Source organism: Hoplias malabaricus, chromosome 13, assembly GCF_029633855.1.
Source record: "Hoplias malabaricus isolate fHopMal1 chromosome 13, fHopMal1.hap1, whole genome shotgun sequence".
In the NCBI taxonomy this organism is placed as follows: domain Eukaryota; kingdom Metazoa; phylum Chordata; class Actinopteri; order Characiformes; family Erythrinidae; genus Hoplias; species Hoplias malabaricus.
In genome coordinates this window covers 31,220,870-31,245,490 of record NC_089812.1, presented here as the reverse complement: position 1 = coordinate 31,245,490, position 24,621 = coordinate 31,220,870, and the positions used below count along the sequence as shown (strand labels likewise).

The 24,621-nt window shown below is 41.3% G+C and overlaps 1 protein-coding gene across 3 annotated transcripts in view; it reads right to left on the bottom strand.

Moving 5' to 3' along the window:
- helz (helicase with zinc finger) overlaps nucleotides 1-24,621 on the bottom strand; it is a 51,018-nt gene that overhangs the window by 8,130 nt on the left and 18,267 nt on the right. For all 3 annotated transcript variants that reach the window (XM_066641840.1, XM_066641842.1, XM_066641841.1), the window contains 9 exons: nucleotides 24,076-24,254; nucleotides 21,750-21,868; nucleotides 19,673-19,818; nucleotides 18,688-18,835; nucleotides 18,071-18,254; nucleotides 17,125-17,353; nucleotides 11,787-11,991; nucleotides 4,806-4,857; nucleotides 1,377-1,561 (listed from right to left, as the gene is read on the bottom strand). In XM_066641840.1, the coding sequence (XP_066497937.1) occupies nucleotides 1,377-1,561; nucleotides 4,806-4,857; nucleotides 11,787-11,991; nucleotides 17,125-17,353; nucleotides 18,071-18,254; nucleotides 18,688-18,835; nucleotides 19,673-19,818; nucleotides 21,750-21,868; nucleotides 24,076-24,254 (1,447 nt within the window). The remainder of the gene's footprint in view (nucleotides 1-1,376; nucleotides 1,562-4,805; nucleotides 4,858-11,786; nucleotides 11,992-17,124; nucleotides 17,354-18,070; nucleotides 18,255-18,687; nucleotides 18,836-19,672; nucleotides 19,819-21,749; nucleotides 21,869-24,075; nucleotides 24,255-24,621) is intronic.

Genomic DNA, 24,621 nt, shown 5'->3' with positions numbered 1-24,621 from the left:
GTGTCGGATGAATTCGAGTTCGACTTCGATCACATTTACAAGAATAACGGTACCTCTAAATTTGAGTTTAGCTTATTGCTAGGCTATTGTCATGAATAATGTTGGTTATTTAGCTAGATACTGTCATAACAGTCAGTCATAACGGTGTTTTACCGCGGCGTTGTTCAGCTGTTGTCCACCAGTGACGTCACGGTTGCGTTCAAGAATTTCCGTAGCGAGCTCGGGTTTTTCCCGTCAATTTAATAAAATTGTCAGTTTTAAAGCAAATTAAGCTGCTATTTTCATTTTAATTCATACTTATATATGTCAGTAACTAAAATAATGTGGAATATTCATGGAGATCCATTAAGTGGTGCTTAGCCTTTAAGCACTGTCATGTTATTCTTTTGTGAACAGAGCATGGTTAGGCCAGTTGCAATAAGAAACAGCAAACCAATGACTTCATTCATTGATTGATTGTCTGTAACCACTTATCCAGTTCAGGCGCAGTGAAACCAATGACTAGATTAACTAATTAGGATACTAAGCAAGCAATAAATATATAAATAAACTTTGGGCTAAAGTAAACCAATTAAGAGACTAATTCTGCTTCTTGGAATACACTATTATTATTCTTCTTATTATTATTTATTTTTAAGTGTAGTTAAACGTGCTAAGATTATACACTATAATATTTCACTCTCTCATTTTGGTCATAGCAAATGTCAGTCAAATAGTCCGTATGCATATTTGAGTAAGTGAACCTAGAGGAGTCGTTTGCCGACAAGCTCATGAGCTGTCAGTCACAAGCAGAAGCTGCTCTGAGCAAAACAAGAAACTGAACAGAGAGTGGTGGGAGGACTCCAATCACTGTTTACATACACATGCATACAAGGCCTCCTGGTTCATTAACTCTGGCCAAACATCCATCAGGGAGGGCGTTTTGTTGTAACTGCCCACAGTGTTAAACCACCACATGGTCACGCATCAATACTCCAATCAAAAAAGAAGGACTTCTTCCTATTTTAGCTGCACACAGGACAATAAGCATCATAATTAAAGTACAGTTTTAAAAAGCTTTAGATGTGTAGTAACAGACTCTGTCATATTTATTTCAGTGTGTTCCTAAATAAATATTCTTTTTTCCAAGTCACAACACAGTAAAATGTTTTTGACTCCTCTGGTCGTGTGTGTGTGTTGTTCAAGCATTGATTTGGTATTTGTTTTACTGTGTCAGGCTGTGACTCTGCTCTATTCCTCAAGTAGATTTTCCATGAGATTATTTATTCCTCTTGAGTACAAAACTAGTTTTACTTCTACTGGAGTAGTGATTCTCGTAAAGTAAGGTTTTGCTGCTCTTCCCATCTCTGGTCTTAGATGAAATGTCCAGCACTCACCGGTAGAGGCACTGGCATGACCATGTTGCCACCATAAACAGCGGGCACATAGAGAATGCTGGCGCCAGTGTGGGGGTCAATGCGCTGGACAGGGCTTGGGGATTTGCCAGTGGCAGGTGCTCCTCCTCCAGGTGGAGTGAAAGCCTGGATGGGATTCCCCATCAGCACAGCAGCACTAGGTTGAACTGCAGACATCAGTGAGACAAGGCTCAGACAAGCAATCACACAAACACATCAAACACAGTAATCAGTACATGTTGGTCATAGCTGCAGCTCTTATTCGACAAGAGTACAAGCGGCAGCATTATGGGTATAAACGCTTTACATGAGAAACCTGTGGCTAACTTGTGTTCAAATCTTTATCCAGTGCCTACATCTCATATGATGGCATTAAACATAATGACAAGTATATTTTATTTGCATCCTATCTCAGACCATTAACTGCCACAGATAAAAAAGACATATGTTAAACCTCAAGTTTTTTTTTTAACCAATATAAATAAATAAATAAAAACATTAAGAATTAAATGGCTTTATCACACTACAAAAAGAGTTGGGAATGGGGAAGAATAATAGTGAGAAGTGTGTACAATATCCACTATCAGCAGACAAAATCTATGAAAAGAAGTATCCAACACACACTCCGTCTTTGCAACCAAAGCTGGGTCATACCTCACTGCCGTCTTGCCCTGGAGGAGGCACCAGTTCTTCACAGGGCGACAGACATTCACACCCATGGACAATTCTGAGTCGCCAATCCACCTACCAACATGTGTTTTTGGACTGTGGGAGGAAACCCACGCTGACACAGGGAGAACACACCACACTCGTCACAGACAGTCACCCGGAGGAAACCCAGCAGACACGAGGAGAACACACCACACTCCTCACAGACAGTCACCCGGAGGAAACCCAGCAGACACGAGGAGAACACACCACACTCCTCACAGACAGTCACCCGGAGGAAACCCACGCAGACACGGGGAGAACACACCACAGTCCTCACAGACAGTCACCCGGAGGAAACCCACGCAGACACGGGGAGAACACACCACAGTCCTCACAGACAGTCACCTGGAGGAAACCCAGCAGATACAGGGAGAACACACCACACTCCTCACAGACAGTCTCCTAGAGTGGGACTTGAACCTGGAGCTGTGTGACTGAGACACCACCTGCTACGCCACCGTGCCGCCCGAATTGTCAAACAGTTAAAAGCATTTAGGACTTTCACAATGGTGAAAGTTTCAGAAAGTCTGGAGAAAGCCCTGCCAGTGTAGGATGAGGCTTGACATTTTTGTTTGAATGAGAATGACCTTTAAGCCCTCAGACAGCACAGCATGAAAAAGTGTTACCCTTCTGTGATGAGGTCACATGAGCTGAAGAGTAAACTGTTGTGACTTAACAGTCCACAGCTGCATCAAGAAATGCAACCTTAAAAACTACTATGCTACAAATAAGCCATAAAACAATTATATTCTTCTGCCAATTTTGGACTTTGTTGAAATCTGAGCACAATTCATTAAAAATGTTCCACTGAAAACAGCATAGTATTCCTCTTTACACCCACTTTTTGTGCTTTTCCACTTTCTGCACGACTCTGCTCAGTTCAGTGCACTTTTTCCTGGTCAAAATGCAACCGATGAGGTCACAAAACCCTGTCTCCAATGGGAACCACAGGCTTTGAAAACTACAACAGTGGCGCTGTTTACTTGTCATGTTTTCACATGTTGTTTTTGGACTGAACATAGATCCGTGCCCCAATTTTGAGTTGCTGCTGTAACTTGAAGACTTTACAAGTAGCTAGTTTGTGCTGGAGGTCTACATTTCATGACTGACAAGTCTCTCTGGCCAATTAGTGCTCTGCAATGTCTACAAATCACATCGAGTGTCTACTTGGCTTGGCTTTGTATCAGCTGCGAGCAGGGACTAAAAAGTCCCCGGGACCAGATTTGACTGGTGAAAAAACAAAAAGACAAGCCGAGTTGAGGAAATATCCATGCGGTGGAAAGCGGCATTTATTATCGGCATTTCTGACCTACTACTTCTACATTTTTTGAACTGTCTGAATGGAAGCAGGTAACAGCCAGTAGAGGAATGGTTCATAATTATCAGGATTATAAAAGCTTGGTAAAAGATCAAAGAGACGCTTATTTATATTAATTAATTAGATTTTTGTAACACATTCAAATTCACTAGTTTTCGTTGTGACCGCTCACTGTCTCACCATCAGCCCATGACCGTTTCACACATGAAAAAGATACACACACACATACATAAACAAGGTCATTTACTCCAACACATACCAATCCAGGGGAGTAATACTTGAGCACAGTGGACCTAGCAGCACATAATAACGCAGGGTTCATGTTTTGATTGGGAGAGACGTACAGCTGGGAGGAAGCCTGATCCACTCGAATGACTTCTATGCTTCCTCTCTCTTTGCCTGAGCGACTGCTAAAACTGAGGTTCCTCTCCCTCCTTTTATCTGCTTCAGTGATCGCTCAAGTGGCGTTCCACGAACTAATGACCTCGACACCGAAACGCACCAATAATTTGCCCAAATATTCTACGAAAGGGAAAAATGCAAGAACAGTACTCCTCTAACCAACTGATAATATTCTTCCGGAACTCAGACAAAGAGCACTGTTGATGACATTTTTCAGGTGACATTACAATGTATGAATATATTAAAAAGTCCTATCTACGAATCTCTGTACTGAGTTCACTTTCTATTTTAATTATTGTATCTACAAAAAACAGGCGACTTGGGATGTGCGTGCCACAGTGTGAAGCATTTAAGATGGGCTTTGTAGTTACCTCTTTGTATAATTAAGAAATTATACCACATTTTAAAAATACATCTACAGTTGATCACAAGGAAAATAAAAAAATCTAAATCAAATCACTACCCTTCACTGACTCAAGCCATAAGACTCCCCAGGCACTGCATTTTACTCATCACAAAAACCACATTAGGGACTTTATCGTCCACTGCAGGTTGGACAACCATGGTGAGCAGAAACACACAGCCTAATCTAACCTAGCTTTGCAATCAAAGCTTCTAAACAGCATGAGGAAAGGTTTTATTAGTTCTTTCAGGAAGAACTGATTACATTAACACATCTCCCTGAAGAAGCCCCTTGGAAATTATATCCAAGTGTCATTATTAAAATTTCATTTCAGATGATAATTGATCGTGTTTGTTTTAAGCCCAATTTGTGCTCTGTGTTCTAGTTTAACATAACACATTAATAGTGAAGTGAACATTCAAGAGAACTGTTTCTTAGTTTCTGGCTACGTATCCATTCCTGCAGCAGCCATTGCTTGAAGTCTCTAATCAAAACGGGCTGGCTCAACAGAGACTTGAATGGTGGATAGGTCAATATATCAAAGCATGACATGATGAGAGGTCAACGAGAGACTTACCAAAGCCTTCAGGAGGAAAGTGTTCTGCGTGATTGGCAAGCTGTCCTTTCGCCTAAGAAGAGAAGAGAAGAGGAGGAGGGATTGAGTTAAAGTCTGAAGGAGGGGACGGAAAACAGGCACTTGGTCTGTGTCCTGCATCTGTCACAGAGAGCCTGGGGTACATATGGTCAGGAGAGGGGTCCTGCACATACACAAACAAAATCTAATTTTACCTCACAATGGACGCCATTCAGGAGCCACATGAGGAGGGGCACTGTTCCAAAAATAAGCATTTATTTATAGGGATTCATTATCGCAAAATGTTTATTGGGGTGTAGTCTTGCCCATGGTGTTTTTGCACTTTGTTATTGTTACTTCCAAGAACTGCAACCTTCGAGCAAACAAATACCCATCAGCCAATACCAATCGATCACAACAGCTACAGCAGCTTCCTACCAAATTGTTGGGAAAAACCTTATAGGCAGATAGACAGTGCAGAGGCGAGAGGATGAGCTGAATACGGGGTGAAGAAACAGTTTGAAGTTCTAGGGATAGCCTGAAGGGAAACGCTGACAAGCGCCGCTGGGTGTGTCAAGCCTTATTCATTGGCTCACACACAGAACAATCCCTTTCTCCACAGTATAATTGCACTGAGGTATTGCACAGGCTCTGGCGCCTTGCAATTTCAGTGTTGGCAACGACTTTTCAAATCAGAGCCCATTGATGTAATCCTGCAGGAAGGCATGCCTTTTCAGGATGGATCAATGTCATTTGTGTGCATACAGAATGACACGCCAATGGCATCAGTGGACGATTCAGCGATTGAGCTGGTCTGAGTCCTAGCAGCTCTGAGCGCTGCTGCTCAGGGGTCAACTCAATTGCAGTTATAGCCACTCAGGGAATCGCTGTTTGCAGATTACAGCACTTGTCATTTCAATAGCACATGATGAGCAGTATGCTCAAATTCGAGAGTGGGGGGAGGGATGTATACGTACCTAAGAACAACCTGCTCAAAAGACTGATAATTAGTGAACAGGCTAATGTTATATTATTCTACAAATTAAAACGTTAATTATTATTGAAAGATTAAAATGTGAAGATGGAGTATACAAAGCAAAATGGTGCTGGAGTTCACTGTCAAAAAATATATAAATTGTGCTGAATAGTTCAGATGTGTATTCAAACTAGAGATCGAACAGATTCGCTGCCCTTTTAGCTCATATAGAAGTAGTACATAGTGAAACAAAATGTTCCTACAGGACGATGATGCCAACATAAAGAGACACATGTAACAGTGGAAACGTAGACCTACACCAAGTGCAGAATAGGACAACAACAAAGAGCACCGACCAGTGCACGGTACTGAGTAGATAAAGTGATGTCATGCACGGAGATGTAAAAGACCAGGACGAAATAAATATGAACACAGCAGTAGCTAAAATCGGAAGAGTAGTAATAGTAAACAAAACTACAAAAGAAAGCAGTTCTTAGTTTTAAAGGTGCTGTGAAAGTGTGCTGTTCTTCTACACAATGTTATATTTTTACAGAAATTCCCATCTCCACATTGATTTCACCCTAAATGTGATTTTTCATCATTTCCCACGCTCCTCTGGTAACCTGCAATAAATCTGATTAACCTCATTTTGGGAGAAAACATTATGAATATTGGTTTTGGATCTTCCTCAGGCTTATTATCCAGCATTAAAAGGGAGGAGAAACAAAAACAAATCAATATTCAATTTAAAAATGAGAATAAATAGTATCTGTCAAAAAAAATAAAAATAATAATTTGTGCACAGGTTACAGCTAAATTCAACTAATCACTAAACCTAGTAAAGAAAAAGAAAAAATCAATGTGCGTCACAAAAAAATCCTTTACAATAGTGAACCATGAATAAAAAATACAGGGGGTCCTCGACTTACGACGTTGATCTGTTCCTACGTCGCGTCGTAAACCGATTTTCGGTGTAAGTCTGAACATGCGTACATACTGTACGTAAATAACATACTGTAAGCACTTATTCTATCCTCACACCTATCCTCCTCGGTCCTGAGCCGCGTAACCGTGTATTCTTCCGCCGCGCACACCACACACGAAGTTCACGCTACGACGTTTACAACGCAAAACCACTTAAGTCGAAACAAGGCTTTATACAGTAAATGGGAGATGTGTCGTAACCACGAAACATCGTATCTCGGGACTGACGTAACCCGAGGACCTCCTGTATATATATATATATATATATATATATATATATATATATATATATATATATATATATATATATATATATATATATATATATTTCAGCATAAAAGAAAACTAAGGACAGCATTTATAAAGGATCTCAAGCTGAAAAAGAGGTGTGAATCACTAAACAAATCAATGCATTTTCAAAGGCCACTCTGAAAACTGTCGCTTTATAGAGCTGCGTCTACATTGGCACAATGGCCCCTGTTTCAGAGGAATTATTAATACTGTAGTTGTCCATTATGCTCCCCCCTTAACCCATTCATGCTTTTTATTTAGAAAAGTTGCTTTGGCTTTCAAAATGAACAGTCTCCATAGCAACGGAGCACATTAATCACAGAATCAAATCACCTCAAATAGAAAGGTGGCCTTTTCTGCTTCTGTTTGGTGGGACTGAGAAAGCACATTGAGGTTTGAGCTATTAGAGAGCTCTCAGGAGGGATAGCTGTCAGTAGATCCAGGAAAAAACAACAAACAGGAGGACAGCTGTGTGACTTGTGTAAATCACAACACCACCACGGGGCAGTCATCATTCAATATCAAATCTTTTTAAAATGTGGTTTCATGTAGCTGAGTGATACAAGAAGTTACACACAACACCACCACCGCGGTTCTTCAAATTAATTGCCATGTTCACTTTAATCTAGGGAGATAATGAGCTCACCAGAATAGGAAGGAAAAACCGGGAGAAAAAAAAAAAGAAACCTGAGAACAGGAGAAACTAAGCAAAAGTGACAGGCGATTAAAAAGGGGAGAGGTAGTGAGTGTAAAGAGGAAGACACAAAGGACAGAGAGAAAAGAGTGAGAGACAGCAAAAAGGGAAAGGAGAGGAAAGAAAAGTGAGGCAGATGGAGACAGATAGAGAGGGAGGGAAGTCTCCTCAGTCATCTTCTCTGGCATGTTTACTTCCCTCCCCCTAAGGGAGCAGGATTGATTGGCGTATTATTCGTTTGAGGCCTCGCTCCTGCATGCTCATGCTCAGACGGATGCTCCCTGCCGCCCAGTTGAGCCCAACCACTTTTATTAATATCACACAGAAACTGTGAGCATGACTTCTCTCTCATCAGTAACTGCACAGCAATCAGAGATGCTCTGCTGTTGCCCGACAATTCTGTTCACCCACTTGTAGTGTAGTAATGGGCAACAACACCATCTATACATTTATACAGCAACAACAAACAAAGTGCAAAACCATAGTAAGCTGAAAGGCAGAGATGTGTCTCCTTTCAGTGAAAATAAATATTTCCTGCTGCGTAGTTAGTTGAGGCCTGATATATTCCAGTTTGTTATAAAAGGATAAGACAATGCTATTCTCATAGGGTCTGCCTTTAGCTTGGCATCAACATCAGCCCACTAGATGAAGCCTGCTTGTTTCCACATCTTCCTCAGGCTACTTTACCAGAGAAAGACACAGGCTCAGTAGCTGAAGTAACATTTACTACAACTACAAATGATTAAACTATGAAAACGTGTTAATAGCATACACATATGTATGTATGTATATATATATAAAAATAAAAAAAAAGTCACTGAAATGACTCACTCCCAATAACTTTCTCTCTTCTCACAATTTATGCCATGGACGGGGATCTAGTTCTTTGTTGCCATCATAACTTACTGTGCTGTTACTATGGTTACGCTTAGTGACTTTCATTGGGAGAGGAGCAAGACCAGCGCATGCACTGCAAACAGCTCTTTATATGAAAAAATTCATCTTTAGGAAAGCTGTGAGAGGAGCATAACAACCCTAACCTTTGACTGTTAGCGCTACTCGGCTGCCCCTCAATTTGGAGATCAAGTGATTAAAGGAACATTGACACTTTTAGAGGAGAGGCAAAGGACACACCCCCATCACTAAACATGGCATATATAAACATACATTAATTTGGGGACACTTCCCAAAAATGCATATATTATGGAAGTCTAATTTGTTAATACATTTCAACCTTTATTTAACAGACTAAAGAGTTTTCAATTTACTATATGACATTACTTTTTTATTAAATATACAATTGATGCCTGCAACTAGGGCTGGATGATATGGCTAAAATTTATATTACGATGTACAGTGGAGCCTCTACTAACGAACTTTCCAAGATACGAACCGGGCATTTGAATATTTTTTCCCTCCACCAACGAACCATGACTCTGGAAACAAACCCGAGCCTCCTCCGAGCCGGCGGCTGGAAATGGCCACTGACCCCAATAGGCGAGTCTCCCAGCGCCCCCAGACTTGAGTGAGCTTTTAAGATTAGCAAATTGTAGCTTTAGCGATTTAGCATTAGTGTAAATAGCAGACATCAAAATTCGTGCTAAGTTAAACCGTATCTACGCTTCGTCTCCCCACATTCACCACCTACTCTCCGTTATTCCACCTACCCCCCACCTCCCGTCATACAGCCAGTGCCTGTGTTACTCCTCCAGCCAGTCGTCACGTCTTCAAGGTAGCGATGTGTAACCACTTAAAACTTTATTTCTTTTTTATTACTGTTACCACTGTATTTCTCTTTTATTTTTAGTAACGCTACATGTATTTTTTACTAATTTGAGAGTGTTGTAAACATATATCAGTGCAAAAAGGGTGACGTTCGGGGTGGGGGCTGGAACGCATTAATTGCTTTTCAGTTACTTGAAATGGGAAAAATTGACTCGAGAAACGAACTTTTCCACTTACGAACCGGGTCACGGAACGGATCAAGTTCGTAGGTAGAGGTTCCACTGTATATTTTCAAATGTGATACAGATGCAGGCAGGACACAAGCTGCATTCCATTCCATAGGGTCCCTAAGTAGTGCCCTTTTGTTCCCTACACACTAATCAAATATCTGTCAAGTTTAGTTGCTTAAATCCCTTCATTCGTTATTCCCTGCATCACAATCAAGGACGGTTTGTCGCAATGACAGAAACCTTTGACTACTCCTTTGCTTTCTAAAATAACTAGCAAACTAATAAACTGCAGGCATTTAATCATATTGTGTATTTAATACAGGAAAAAATGTGATTTTAAAGAGACATAAAACAATTCTAATGGGTAACCTTCGTTCTCAGCTTCCTATGCAGTGATAAAACATTGCTCTCCTCTTCCTACACAGTGTTAAGTTCCCTTCGAACTGAACACTTTCAATCCCTACGGTTTGGAGCCTCATTTAATGTGGCTGAATACCCAGTGTAGTCCACTTCACAGGGAACTACCTGGGTGACTGGAATGCGCCTACACACTGTTGTAACTCCTGAATGAAGCTTGGTACTGTCCTGTTGAAATGAACATGGAGTTCCAGGGATAAGATGTAACCTTAATGACAGCATATGTCTCTAATCTAAGCCTCTGCATCAGTGGTACCCTCACACATCTGCAGATGACAGATGCCATGGGAACCGATGTAACCCCATGCCATCCCATATGCTACTTTAATTTGTAACTGTCTGTATGGTCTTTATTTCATGTATAGAGTCTGACATTACTAAAAAATGGTCCATCTCAGATGACCTTGAACATAAACAAAGGTCAAAAAGTTTCATCACAAAATGTATACAAGATTTCCTCTCTAAATAATACAGTTTCAGGACGTATTTCTTAATGCAGCGCTGGACTGTGTTAAGTGACATTTAGCAACAGTTTTAGCAAATGGCCTTTATGCACCACGATTTCCAACGACTCCCTGAATCTATTCATATTATAAACTGCATTTGGTGACATACATAATTATTTGCAACCTTGTGCTGAAAAGCATTCTTTGAACTGACAGACAATTCTCTCACAAACTTGGCCCAACTTGGTGAACCATGAGCCATCCTCCATGACTAAGCCTTTGGTGGATGCTCCTTTAATAGGGGTCTTGATGACCTCACCTGTCATCAGTTAAGCTGCTAATTGTGGAATCTTCTGCAGGTCCTGTCCCAACTTGTTTGTTTTTGAGTGTGTTGCCGACATCACATTCTATTGTTTTTATATTTACAAAATATTAAAATAGGTTTATCAGTGAAAACGTAATGAGAAAAGGTTGAAAATGAGGATTGAGAACCATTGCATTACACTTACAGGACATTTATGAAGTCAAACGCTGATGTTGGATGAGGGTCTGGCTCGCAATCTCTCTTCTAGTTCACCCCAAATTCCTTCAACTGGGTTCTGAGCACATCTCTGTATGGACCAGTCAATTTCGTCCACACAGAAAAGGTCTTCCCCAGACTTGGAAGCAACCACGTGTCTGTCACTTTTGTGGACGAGTCTCTGTAGTTCCTACACACTTCCAATTTTCACTAACCACACTCACAGATGATCGTGAAATATCGAGGAGTATTTACGAACTGACTATTAGAGTACCACACACTAATTCACTGACCTCTAAGTATGACCCATCCCTTCACAACGGTTTATAAAAATGCATGCTTGATTTTACGCACCTGTGGAAATGGAACTGAATAAAACACTTGAATTCAAGTTGTGTCCCAATACTTTTGCCCACACTGCGTTTCTATACTGAGTTATTCTTAAAAAAAATATTCAAGTTCAGCCTCAGGTTAGGTATAGGGCAAAACCATTTGGTTAGACAAAATAGGGCAAATCCATATATCTAAAAACAAATTGCAGGTATAATGGCATATGCAAAGACAAGCTAGCTAGGTTTCAACAACAAATGCTGAAGGCTGCACTGAAACACCTGAGAATCACTCAGAAACTTAAAACAGATCACATAAGTAGACAAAGTAAAACTCGGACAGCACAGCAGGTTTGTTTTTTTCCTTTTTACCTTCGGTGGTGAGTGCTGGTGCTTGCCAGGACCTTGAGGATGTTGGGGTCTCAGGGCACGGGGGATGAACTCGGGGGCTAGGGGGTTAAGCACGTAGGTCTTCTTCAGCTCCAGTGCCTCCAGCTGGGCCTTGATCTGTTCGAAGGTGATGCCGTGCAGACTGCCATTCTCATGGCAGATGGAGATGAACGTTTCCCAGAACTTTCTGTACGAGAACAAAGAGATGTGTACAATGAGTGGGATAGTAGACGGTGACATGCATGTTGTATGCAGAGCATTACATTGCCTAACGGATCTCATCACTGACAAAACTTTAAAAAAAATTGTGGCACGAGGGGCATGATCATCATCAGTAGCAGCTCAAACTTCAATGGCCAAAACCAGCTTGGAATCAAAGTGAAAGCTTGAACTGGTGCTGTCAATTCCAATTTTGCTCTCTGGAGAGGATCCAGGCTGTTGAACTGTGAGGAAACACCCTTTAAAACTGTGCAACAAACTAGTACGCGAAAGCAGCCCACAAGCAGACTTGTTATGCTCAGTGGCTGTCACTAGCAGTCAGAGCTGAGAACATGAGAAGAGGGGGCGGGTGGAGCTCTTTCGGGCTTTGATGCCACACTGCCAGAGCATGAGAAACACTCATATCACAGCCATCCAAGCTAAGCCTGCAGGGACTACATTTTCATTATTAATCTAGCATTTAAATACAAGCCAGAAACCCATGGAACATAAAGTCTAACACAAAATCGTGTATTATCAAAGCACAAAGAATATTCGCTCCAGGCATGTCACAAAGAGAAAGAAAGAGGGTGCGTCCCATGGTGCAGATCCACATACAGCAAATACACACACGCTGGCTCCGCTGTTTACCCTGAGCTTCAAATGGACACCAAAATATTTGATCCTTGGTTCCTCTATTTAATGGCCACAGTTCATTTCACTCTAAAGCTCTAGTATAAGAGCTAACTAAGACGACCGACACATCACTCTCAGAAGTCTCATCTGAAAATGAAGACAAAGAGAATCCACAAAGACTTTCTTTGTTTTAGTAGCACTGGACATAGAGCATTCAATCTCAATAAGTGTCACAGACATCAAAGGCTTTCCAATTCTCAGCTGGGCGGTCTTGTAGCATGGCTTGATGGGTTTTAGTGAGAAATATTTGGTTTAATTAGAGTGCTAATCGTTGATGCTAATGCAGAGAGTAAAGAAGGTTTGCGTGCGTCATGGTCTAGACGGCACCATTCTGAATCTCTGCTGAAGTCATTAGAGTCATTCTGAAGATGAGCTCCATTTACTTTGACTGGGAGGCAGATGGGGCAAGCAGAGGACACAATGGCTCCTCACACCATGCTGACTGCGTGTTCAATCGGCACTCGGTTTCATAGCTTCTCTCATGCTAGCTAAAGATTTAGAATTCACTTAGGAACATGGAACGCTAATGCTGTCCCAGTAACATTACGAAAAATCAACTTTAACATACAGATTTAACTAATTTTCTTGCTACCACCGCTGTCACAGATACAATTTCAAGTTTCATATACAGTGGAACCTCTACTAACGAACTTTCCAAGATACGAACCGGGCATTTGAATATTTTTTTGCCTCCACCAACAAACCATGACTCTAGAAACGAACCCGAGTCTCCGCAGAGCCACGGCTGGAAATAGCCACTGACCCCAATAGGCGAGTCTCCCAGCGCCCAGACTTGAGTGAGCTTTTAAGATTAGCACATTGTAGCTTTAGCAACTTAGCATTAGTGTAAATAGCAGACATCGAAATTCGTGCTAAGTTAAGCCGTATCTACGCTTCGTCTCCCCACATTCACCGCCTACTCTCCGTTATTCCACCCACCCCCCACCTCCCATCACACAGCCAGTGCCTGTGTTACTCCTCCAGCCAGTCGTCACGTCTTCAAGGTAGCGATGTGTAACCACTTAAAACTTTATTATTACTGTTTCCACTGCATTTCTCTTTTATTTTTAGTAACGCTACATGTATTTTTTTACTAATTTGAGAGTGTTGTAAACATATATCAGTGCAAAAAGGGTGACTTTCGGGGTGGGGGCTGGAACGCATTAATTGCTTTTCAGTTACTTTAAATGGGAAAAATTGACTCGAGAAACAAACTTTTCCACTTACGAACCGGGTCACGGAACGGATCAAGTTCGTAGGTAGAGGTTCCACTCAACTGTATCATGATCCATAGGCAATGACATAAACTAATGTAAATTAATTAATTAATGTCTCCGTGCCAAAAATGCAAGAAACTAAGGAAACAATTAACTATATTTTCACCCAAGTGACCACATAATTTAGTGACCAAGAACATCAGTAAATCCATCTTCACAGGCTGCTCACAATGCCTGATATCAGCTTCAATTTTCCCACTTACCCCAAATGTATGACAAAATGAGGTTGCCAATAAATACAGCAATTAAAACTGCAGCGTAATTAAGTTGTAAACTGTTTGGGAATTTTCCATAAACAAAAACAGGAACCTTTAAGGCTTGGAAAATATGTGGTCAGGTCATTTGACGCAGCACTTCTCCACTACTCCCATCTCCAGAGGAACCACAAATAGTTTCACATAATGCGCTGCAGCTTCAAAGAGGCATATCTGATTTATTTAATCAAAGTCTTGATGAGAAAGTGAAAGATATAAATCAGATGTGATGGTTATAGCAGCAATGTGAATCAGTCCAGAAATTAGATTAAGCCTGTGCAGGAGAAACAAACAGGGGTTTAACAACTTTTTAGGACTCTAAATAAGCACTAATCAAATCACATTTAAAGAGAAGCAGTAAACAAAGATGACAGAATGAATCTGTTCTGCTGCTGGAGAATCTGGGCTATGTATAGAAACCTGCTCTGAAGAAAAGAAGAGTTGCTAGTCTTTAGATTATTGAGTTGTCTATGCTCCATGTTAAACATGCTATCGGGCATTAGGTTGGCTCAGAGCACTGCATCTCCTCCTACCACAACATACACTCGCACACATAGATTGATTTAATTGCCGGGCCTTTCGGCTTGACATTTCCTGTGGCCGGGCTCCAGCGATTGGCTGACACAAGGCAGTCTCCATAGCGACCGGTGAGCTGCAACTAGGGAGGATAGGGTTCGGGGAGCAGGAGCTGATGGACAGTCCTCTCAAGAAGCATGTAAACACAGACGCACACACGCAAAAACAAACACAGACCCTGTGTTTGTCCTCTTCTGCCTCACACACTGACGGCAACTCATCCTAAACCTAACTAACAGCAGCCATAGGTGTAAAACTAGGAGGCACTGGGTCACTGGCCTGATCAAAACTCAATACTAGCAATGCTTGCACAAAACCCCTCTGTAGCGAAACTACATAAATAGTCTGAAGATGACACTAGTAAACTCATATTTAACAGTTGGAAAACAGTAGGGAAGTTAAGAATGCAGTAATTCTATTCTGCATTTAAGTCACAGGCAAAAACGGGCAAAATTAGGTAGATTTATCTCGAGAAAATGGGTGGATGCCATACCTGCCTGTCTACTACATTGCCCTGCCCCCATACACACACACACACACACACATGCATGAGACCTATGCCTGAAGAGATGGAGGAATGGCAGAGAGGAGTGCAGCTGCTTGCACTGCTAAACAAAGTGTGGAGAGAGAGAGAGAAGGCTTTCAAATAAACAAAGGTTGGATGAAGCTAGGGTGGCATGGTGGCGCAACAAGTAGCATCACTGTGGGTCTCCTCTCACTGTATAAAAGCAGTGGTGAGTGCAAATGTGTTCATAACTGCATGTGTGAGAGCGTGTGGTGCCCTGTAATGGACTGCTTTCCTTACCAGGGTGTGTTCATACCTTGTGCTTAGTCATTCTGTGGTAAGCTCCTGACCCATCATGACCCTGAACTGGTTAAGTGTTTACAGAATGACTGAAGCAAGAGAACACTGCTGTAGCTGCTGGGTGTTTCTTACATATGAACGAGACATGAGGTAGGTGAATGGTGTCCTTGTCCTTTTAAAGGGACTTATCAAAGCCTTGTTCGTATTTTAGAGTGGCGGCTTTGGAATGAGAGCTGAATGTAAAGAGTGGGAATTTTTCAGTTGGATTCTTGCACACTGGTTTCAACAAAGTCACCTACTCCACATTTAAGCTGCTTTAAGAAAGAAAGAGAGAACGAAAGAGAGAACGAAAGAGAGAAAGAGAGAGAGAGAACGAAAGAAAGAGAAAGAGGGAAAGAGAGAGAGAAAGAAAGAAAGTGATGGTTAAGTATTCACTTACAACCCCTGGAATGGGAAATTCTTTTGTGGCCTACACCTATGGTACTAGCCATGTTTAGAATCTAATTTACAAATCAAACGACTACAGTTGACTGATCCCTAAACACAGCACATAAGCATGCCACCACTTCCTGCCTTAGCTTTAGCATGATTACAGACAAACACAACCACTCACACAGCGCCAAATGGGAGCACTCTCTCAGCCAGTGTAAATCAGTCCGTCAGTGGCAAGTGCAGTAGCTTCACACCATCTCCCTCCCACGCCACACTGGGGGAAAGAAGGTGCCAAGTGTGTTTATGTTTTCCTCGCTAGCTCCTGACGCTAAAGGGCCCAGCATGAGGCTGGAACATACCAGGCCAGGCTGAGATCTGGGATGGAAGCTGAGAGAGCACTCGGCCCTCTTTAGTCCAGCGCCACAGTGAAAGCTATCGCCAAAAACACCAAGCAGTGTGAGGGAAGCACTCAGCAGTGCTAGCAGCTTCTTCTGAGTCTTCAGCTAGAGCTTCTTGTTATGGCTGCCCAATTAACCCAATTAATGAATCTCTATCAACAAAATCACAGTTAATAAACTATGCACTAATTAAAGTTTGGTTAAAATTAGCTTGCTGGGGAAAGGATACAGTTAATGCACTTAATCAGTAACGTTGCCTGCTGCATCACAATCATACTTTTGAGTTCCCAGCACATTACATGAGCACTTCAATCAATCACAAGACTTTTCAGTATGTGTCCTGCGAGCACACTGATCAATGGCAGACGTTCTGGGAGAATTATCATCACAGGTGTTCAGGCAGCTTGACAAATCATAGCTGTTTCTGCACCAGCACTGTGCTGTGATTACTAATTAAAATCCAGTAATTGCTTGCACTTGCAATTAATAATGGCAATCATAATATTCTCCAAAATAACAGCAGTTATTTCTTCCCCTGCTATAAATGTATTCAGCCTTTCTACAAATATGACAGCAGAAAACAATTCATCTACTCATTGCTTGCCCCATGACCTAAGGCAAGTTTAAAATAATTAATTCTGAGTGACCGACGTGTGGACGGCTTTACTGACTGAACCTTATTACCTGCAGCGCCCTACGGAGCACAGCGCTATCGGGTCTCCCACAACGGCCACCAGGGACTGGGCACGTGTGATGGCAGTGTTCAGGAGTTTATAGTTGGACAAGAAGCCGTAGTCCAGGTCCTCCGTGGAGTCCTCCACCAGCTGCTCCTTCCTCTTGATGGCGGTTTGCTTGTGCTTGCAGGTGTGTCGGGTGCGAACAGTGCTCAGGAATAGCACTCTGAATTGCTTGCCTACAAGGAGAAGAACAAAAATGACAAGTCAAATTTACTGACAATGACATGGAGCAGTAAGGAATGGAGAATATAATGAAGTATTATCTAGGCACACTGTATTTGGGAATAGTGGTAAAAATGATAGCATTCAGTAAAATGATCGTTCTGAGGGGGTGTGGTATAGAAAAACCTTTTCGGATGTGAAGATTTCAGATGCGAAAGTGGTTCGCCTTCATTACCACAGGACAAAACCAAGGATTATTTCATATTATTACTATGGGAATGAGCACCTGAGGACCTGCACTCCTTCAAAAGGCAATTTCAGTGCAATAGCCCAGGTAGTCAAACATATCATCAATTATGCACAAACCAATCTAAATTTTCAGCCACTGCTGCTCCAGCAAGCGTACTAAAACTCAAAGCATTTAAACACCATGCAATCATTCCTCTTGCTCTTCTTGACTCGTCATGCCAGTCTAGGGCAATTGATTTTCAACAGCAAGTGGGCGAACTGACAACCCATATCAAAATAGAGCCGCAAATATGTTACAGTCCCAAACCAAAGGGCTCTTTTTTCCCTTTTAATTACAGACATAATTACACTACACATAAATGACCACTGAGTAGCTTCAGTCAGTCCCAAAACTAATTACACAATCAAACGATCTAAAATACGTTTTTTTTGGGAAGCGAGAAGAGTTGAGAGGTCCACTCTCGGTGTGCTTCCACACTCACCCTGGACATTGAGCACTCTCTCCACGCTGACCTCAGGCATTCGCTTCTTGCGGAGCTCAGCACGGATGCGGAAGACCTGGTCAGCGTAGGGGGACACCACACCAATGCTGCCCTCGTCCAGCTTGCCCCAGGCCACAGGCCATTTCCTCCTCATTTCCTCGACACGCTCCACAATCTCAAACACCTAAGCACATACATGGCGACAACTGTTTACGACACCGTTAAGGCTGAAGGATATCCAAACGGCATTAATATTAAAGCAAAATTAAGTGAAAATGCAATATGATTGCACAATTATTAATAGAATTACAACACTGGGGGGGGGTCAGTATTACCCACACAAGGTCAACATAGACACCTCCTCTAAATATACTTGTTCCAATGGCTACTTTAATTTTTCAATCCATTGGGATAGATTTCATAAGTTATTGTTTACATAATAAAAATAAATAATTAATAATGCCACTGATGTACAGGAACTCTCTGTTCACTTCCTGAAGTTGAACAATAGTGAGGAAATAAAAATCCTGAGTATATATAATCTAATAAAATAAAAAATATTTAAGATTACAAACATATGTTTCAAAAGTACAGTTTTAAAGTATGCCACAACTGACCTCAGCGTTGTTGTAGTAGGCCGTGCTGTTCTTCTCCTGTACATCCTCCCCACGGGCCGTGAAGAAGGTCAGAGGGTAGAAGTCCTTATGGGGAGGCTGCTTGCCACTGGCCATCAGCTTACCCTCGTAAAACAGCTCCGACGTATAGCTGCAGCCGCCAGAAGCAAACTACATAGTCAGCATTGGTTGTTTCATAAAGGTCATTTAACAGACAGCAATCTTTCTATAACATTTAACTACACAGAAATCTTCACATACAAGCGACTGCCCTTTAATAGGTCTGTCGGCAATAATAGATTACAAGAGTTAGATTTAGCAAAGAGGTAATCAAAATGATTTTAAAAAAACTACAGAAGTCTTAAGTCTTTTTAAATTATTACAAACAGGGGGGAAAACAATTTAATTCATATAATGCAACACAGTGTTGGAAAAACTCTCAGGAAAGTTATTTATGCATTGTTTAACTTCCCTGTTAAACCTGAGAAGATATGCCACAATATGTAGATTATATGCTAAATGATTCATCACAAACAGATGCTATGTAAATTTTAGTACAGAAGACATTCAAGGTATCTGTTTTAATTATCATTTCAATGCTCATGAACACCAATCAAGGACAGTTTGCTCCTCTTCGCAGACTTCCAAAAAGCACAAACAGGCAAAGGGAACTTTCATTTTGACCAGAATGCAGCCAGAGCACTTCATCTGCAAACTCTGAGTGTGATGTGCTGCAGAAGCTATGTTTTGCCAACTCTCTCTGTAAACAGACCACTGCGAGGAGAGTCGGGGGAATTAGGACAAAATGTGTTAAAACTGCTACCTGTGTGTGTTGGTGTATGTGTCAGTGGGAAGTGACAGATGAGGAAAAAATGAGAGAGAGGAGAGAGAGAGAGAGATATTCCATATCTAATTTGTGTGTTTGTATGCGTGTCCCCACACAGCAGCACACCCTCAGGAAGAGCGATGTGAAAAAGTTCACACCTACTTGATGATTGCCTCATGGGAGCGATAGTTTTCACACAGCAGGATCCTGCAGGGGTACTCGGAAGGATAGTGCTCATACAGTCGGTCGAGTAGAGACACATGCAGGTTCCTCTCTCGCGCAAACTCGCTATATACAAACGGACTCAGCTGGAGAGAGATATGAGAATATCACACAGTCAGAAAAAGAGAAAGTCACCTATTGTTTGATCAGATTTTAGCAACATCTCTTACTCTTAGCTTCTTAATTTCTCTTACTCTAGCTGACGCATCAATGTCAGTCATTAGTAAGCTAATAATCTTCAAATTATTTTGACATTTATGGAGGTGGAATTGTTACAAACCAACTGATAAAGGTCCAAGCATTAAAATAAAAATACAACATTTTTAAATCAACTGATTACGGTGGATAGTTTATTGCTTTATTGCAGTGAAGCTGCAATTAATTGTCTTTAATAAAGACATATGTAACTACAGTGGAACCTCTACCTACGAACTTGATCCATTCCGTGACCCGGTTCGTAAGTGGAAAAGTTCGTTTCTCGAATCAATTTTCCCCCGTTTAAAATAAGGGAAAAGCAATTAATGCGTTCCAGCCCCCACCCCGAAAGTCACCCTTTTTGCACTGATATATGTTTACAACACTCTCAAATTAGTAAAAAAATACATGTAGCGTTACTAAAAATAAAAGAGAAATACAGTGGTAACAGTAATTAAAAAAATAAAGTTTAAAGTGGTTACACATCGCTACCTTGAAGACGTGACGACTGGCTGGAGCAGTAACACAGGCCCTGGCTGTATGACGGGAGGTGGGGGGTGGTGGAATAACGAAGAGTAGGTGGGTGAATGTGGGGAGACGAAGCGTAGATACGGCTTAACTTAGCACAAATTTCGATGTCGGCTATTTACACTAATGCTAAATTGCTAAAGCTACAATGTGCTAATCTTAAAAGCTCACTCAAGTCTGGGCGCTGGGAGACTCGCCTATTGAGGTCAGTGGACATTTCCAGCCGCCGGCTCGGAGGAGGCTCGGGTTTGTTTCTAGAGTCATGGTTCGTTGGTGGAGGCAAAAAAATATTTAATGCCCGGTTCGTATCTTGGAAAGTTCGTTAGTAGAGGTTCCACTGTATATGCAAAAATATCCAGCTCAGTTTCTTACTATGAAAGGCACAATCAAGCAGAACTAAAATGCAATTTAAATGTAATATGCATCATATTATTGATGTTTGGCACATGTATTAATATCTTAAATGTGACTAGGTGAGGTAAAATTGGTATTGGAACATTGGAGGTTTAAGTTATTAACAAAAACAGACGGGGGGGGGTCTAAATGTCCAAATTAACATTAGACATTTCCACCTACCAACTAGTGGAGAACCAGTCTAGTCTACCATTAAACTGTATTCGTCTGATGTAGCCCACCTTTGCAGCCAGTACTCAGACAGCAGAGGTAAAAGCACACGAGAAGTGAGACCTGAATAATTAAGGCTGACGGAAGTGAGGGAGGATATGAGGGTTTCATCTAAAGGGCAATTCATTAGCTGGCTGTTTGCTGTGCTGTACTGTACTTGTCTGCTGAGATTGATACTTCCTCTTCTCCTCTGGCTTCCATTCAGAAAGGTAACGGAGAATGTAATGTCCAACCTAACATCTAGTAGTACCCAAATTTCTTAGCCACACTCTTATTAGATAATATTTCAGAAAAGTTTCCATTAATTTAATAGATTTATCAACTAGCATCACAGTTTGTCAAGTATTGAGATATACCTTTTATCTATACATAACCCCCACCACACACACACACACACACACACACTACATTTTACTGATGTCTTATTGTTTTAGATTTCATGTGGCTAGAGTTGTAATCAGCATGTAGAACCTGCAGTAGTCATGCAAAAAGCAGAAACGCTGATCACCACGAGGAGGTTGATAGATGCAGACATAAGGGAACAGTTGCAGAGCTTGTAATGTCGTGATGTATCTCTGTCATGCTACTAAACTGCTTTATTGGTCACACCCAGAAAAGGAACGGCCATTTTGGGATCGCATTCTCAGCAGTGACAGGCCCATCTCTGTACCTGCATGTGGTCACCAGCCAGAACGACACGCGTGCTTTTATTGGCCAGTGCCAACGGCATGATGGTCTCACACTCCATAGCCTGGGCCGCCTCGTCCAGCAGGATGTGTGTGAAGAGCCCTTGGAATGGACAAACACAAAGCATGAAATATTCATTAGAAACAGCTTCACAGGAGAGGCCGTTAATAATCTGTAATTGGCCCATGCACAAGGGTAAATATTCATTTAACCAATCGCTTTTCAACCAAATACCTGTCGATCTAACACTTGAAAGAGTAACTGATTATGACAAAACATCTGGTTAAACATAGTTTAGTACTTTAAAAAAAATGCTGCTTGATGTAACGCAACAGATGGCGATCTTGTGACTAAACCTATGATGTCATAAAGTACATAAACTGCTCCTTTGAACTATATTCACACAAAATTGTACATATACAATCCCAGAGTGGTAAAACAAGGATACACCTTTTTAATCGCACTGAAAAATTAGCATGAAATGTATTAATGATGCTAAAATTGTGTATAAACCCATTTTTAATTATGTCAGACACGTGATAAATCTATACAGCTAAATATTAGGAACACTGAGATGCATCATAGATGACTTCAGTAATGTTATGAAGCGAAAATTATCAGCTCATAACCTTGCTTACAAAGGAAAGGATCAAATAGGCTACGGCACTTTTGGCCGTTATTGAATTGCCAAACACAAAGACACATGAAAATAGCTGCAAAAGTTTCACAACAGTTTCAAGATGTAAAGCTAGCATTATTTCTAAGACAACTCATTTTCCTACCTCAAAAGTCTATATACAAAAACACCCTGTGTCCACTCCGCCTCCCACAGAAAAGAAAAAAGAAAATCTGCATCCACACTGAGTAGGTGTCACTCCGATGTGCATTTGCCACCTCTGGCCAATACTGCAACTCCAAGAGCTTGTTTCAGTCATGTTGCTCTAGTAGCATTGACTCTTACTGAACAGGGTGTGTGTGGGGGGAGAGAAAAATGAAGAAATAATAATAATAAATAATAAAAACGAAAATAATAAATAGAAAAAGAACGGAGGGGGAGAGGAAAGGAGAAGAGCCGACAGTGGAAGCTAATGATGCTGAGCGTGTTAGACAGGCAAGCTGGGTCTCTTAGCAACAGATGATTCTGTGAGCAGACACATACAAGGCAGGAATTAGCTTCTCCTAATAAACTGTTACAGACCCCAACACTGATTTCAGGGGGAAAAAAAAATTCCACCCGAGTAATTTAGTAAGAGGAGGAGTTCTACCGCATGCCTTTTGGGTGAATGTGTTAAAAGCATCGTCTTCATCACGGTTTTAAGCTCTGTACAACAGCTTGCTGTATCTTTTCTCAAAAGGGAGTGAGCACAAGACAAAGAAAGCAAGCAAAACCAAAAATAACAGTAAGACAGAGCACAAACTATTATACTTTTGGGTTGAAACAGTTCAGGGTTTTGTGAGCTGATCCCTATCGTAGATCATTTTTTTAAGCTGATTTCAATTTGGACTGTTTTTTGTGTAGCTACAAATCACTAGTGTCAACTGCCCTTCATATTGGTTCAACAGTTTAACGTCTGAAGAGCACTGGTATTGTAGCAGCAGCGACAAAAATGAGTTCACAGAGAAGATTGAGAAGGTTAGCTCTGCTTTTACTGTTACTCTCGCCTGTGACGTATTTTTCAACGCAAAAACGTTGTATAAAAATTCCAGTTTTAAAACCACAGCAGCCAGTGCCATGTCCATGCTGCCTTAGACAGCGCAAACACACTACAGAGCTTGGTACGGAGGACACACAGCCACAACAGCTGGTGGGGGACATGAATTCACGTGTCAAGAGATCAACAAAGTAGAACTCAATGCCAAACTTCGCAGGTGAAAAAAATTCTCACAGAAATCGTGTACACAAAATTCTCCTGTTGCAGTGAATGACATGGAAATGTATTTTGTGTGTGAAAGTTCAGACATTATCCCAGTGCATCTTAACCGGGAGGGCGTTTACTGTAAATCTCACTCCACTGGTTAATAACAACAATCTTATGCAGCTGAATATGGTTGTTATCTCTGTGAGAGCTAAAGAAATATTCAGTACTAATTGGCAACTGAATATTCCATAAAGAACATCACAGCTACTCTGGCTTGTTTCTGATATTCCTTGTACTCAACTGAATGTTGAAGTCTCAGAATTGGACAAGGTCTGTAATATTACAAGTCTTTACTCTGCCAACCTCAAGGGAGAATTTGGCCTGATGCAGCTAAATCTCAAACCAGAAACTACCAATTTAATAATAAAACATATTCATATGCACACTCACCAGGCTCCAGATCAAGCTGACAGAGGTACTGAGAGGTGCTAAGTGTCACTACCACCACTCGATGGTGCTCTATGTCATGCCGTGTGGGCATCTGGAAGGTGAAGTAAGCTCCAGAAATTAGGCAATACTGCTGCACCACTGGATGTACGGTCTTCACCCAGCGATTCCTGAAGTAAACCCTATACGCACACAAGGGAGAAGCACAAAACACACAGTCAAAAACTGTCACAGGACGAGAATCATGGTTCAGTTCACCCAGAGAAAACCCAGAATTTTCCATGTGACAATTAGGCTATTAGGGTAAATACAGTAATCTGCAAACATGGGCGCCACCTGGAAACCTTATGCTGTAAGCTGCTGAATTTATATGGTAAAGTGTGAAGTTTAGCAGTTTAGGAGTATTGCTATAGCAACTGTAGTCTTGTTTGTCTCCCACCCCCCCCCCCCCCCCTCTCACTGCAGCATTTAAGGAAAGCGAATCATATGATTGTTTTTAACTCTCTTTATTCTTCATCTCTCACGATTCTTTCGTTAAACAGCCTTTAA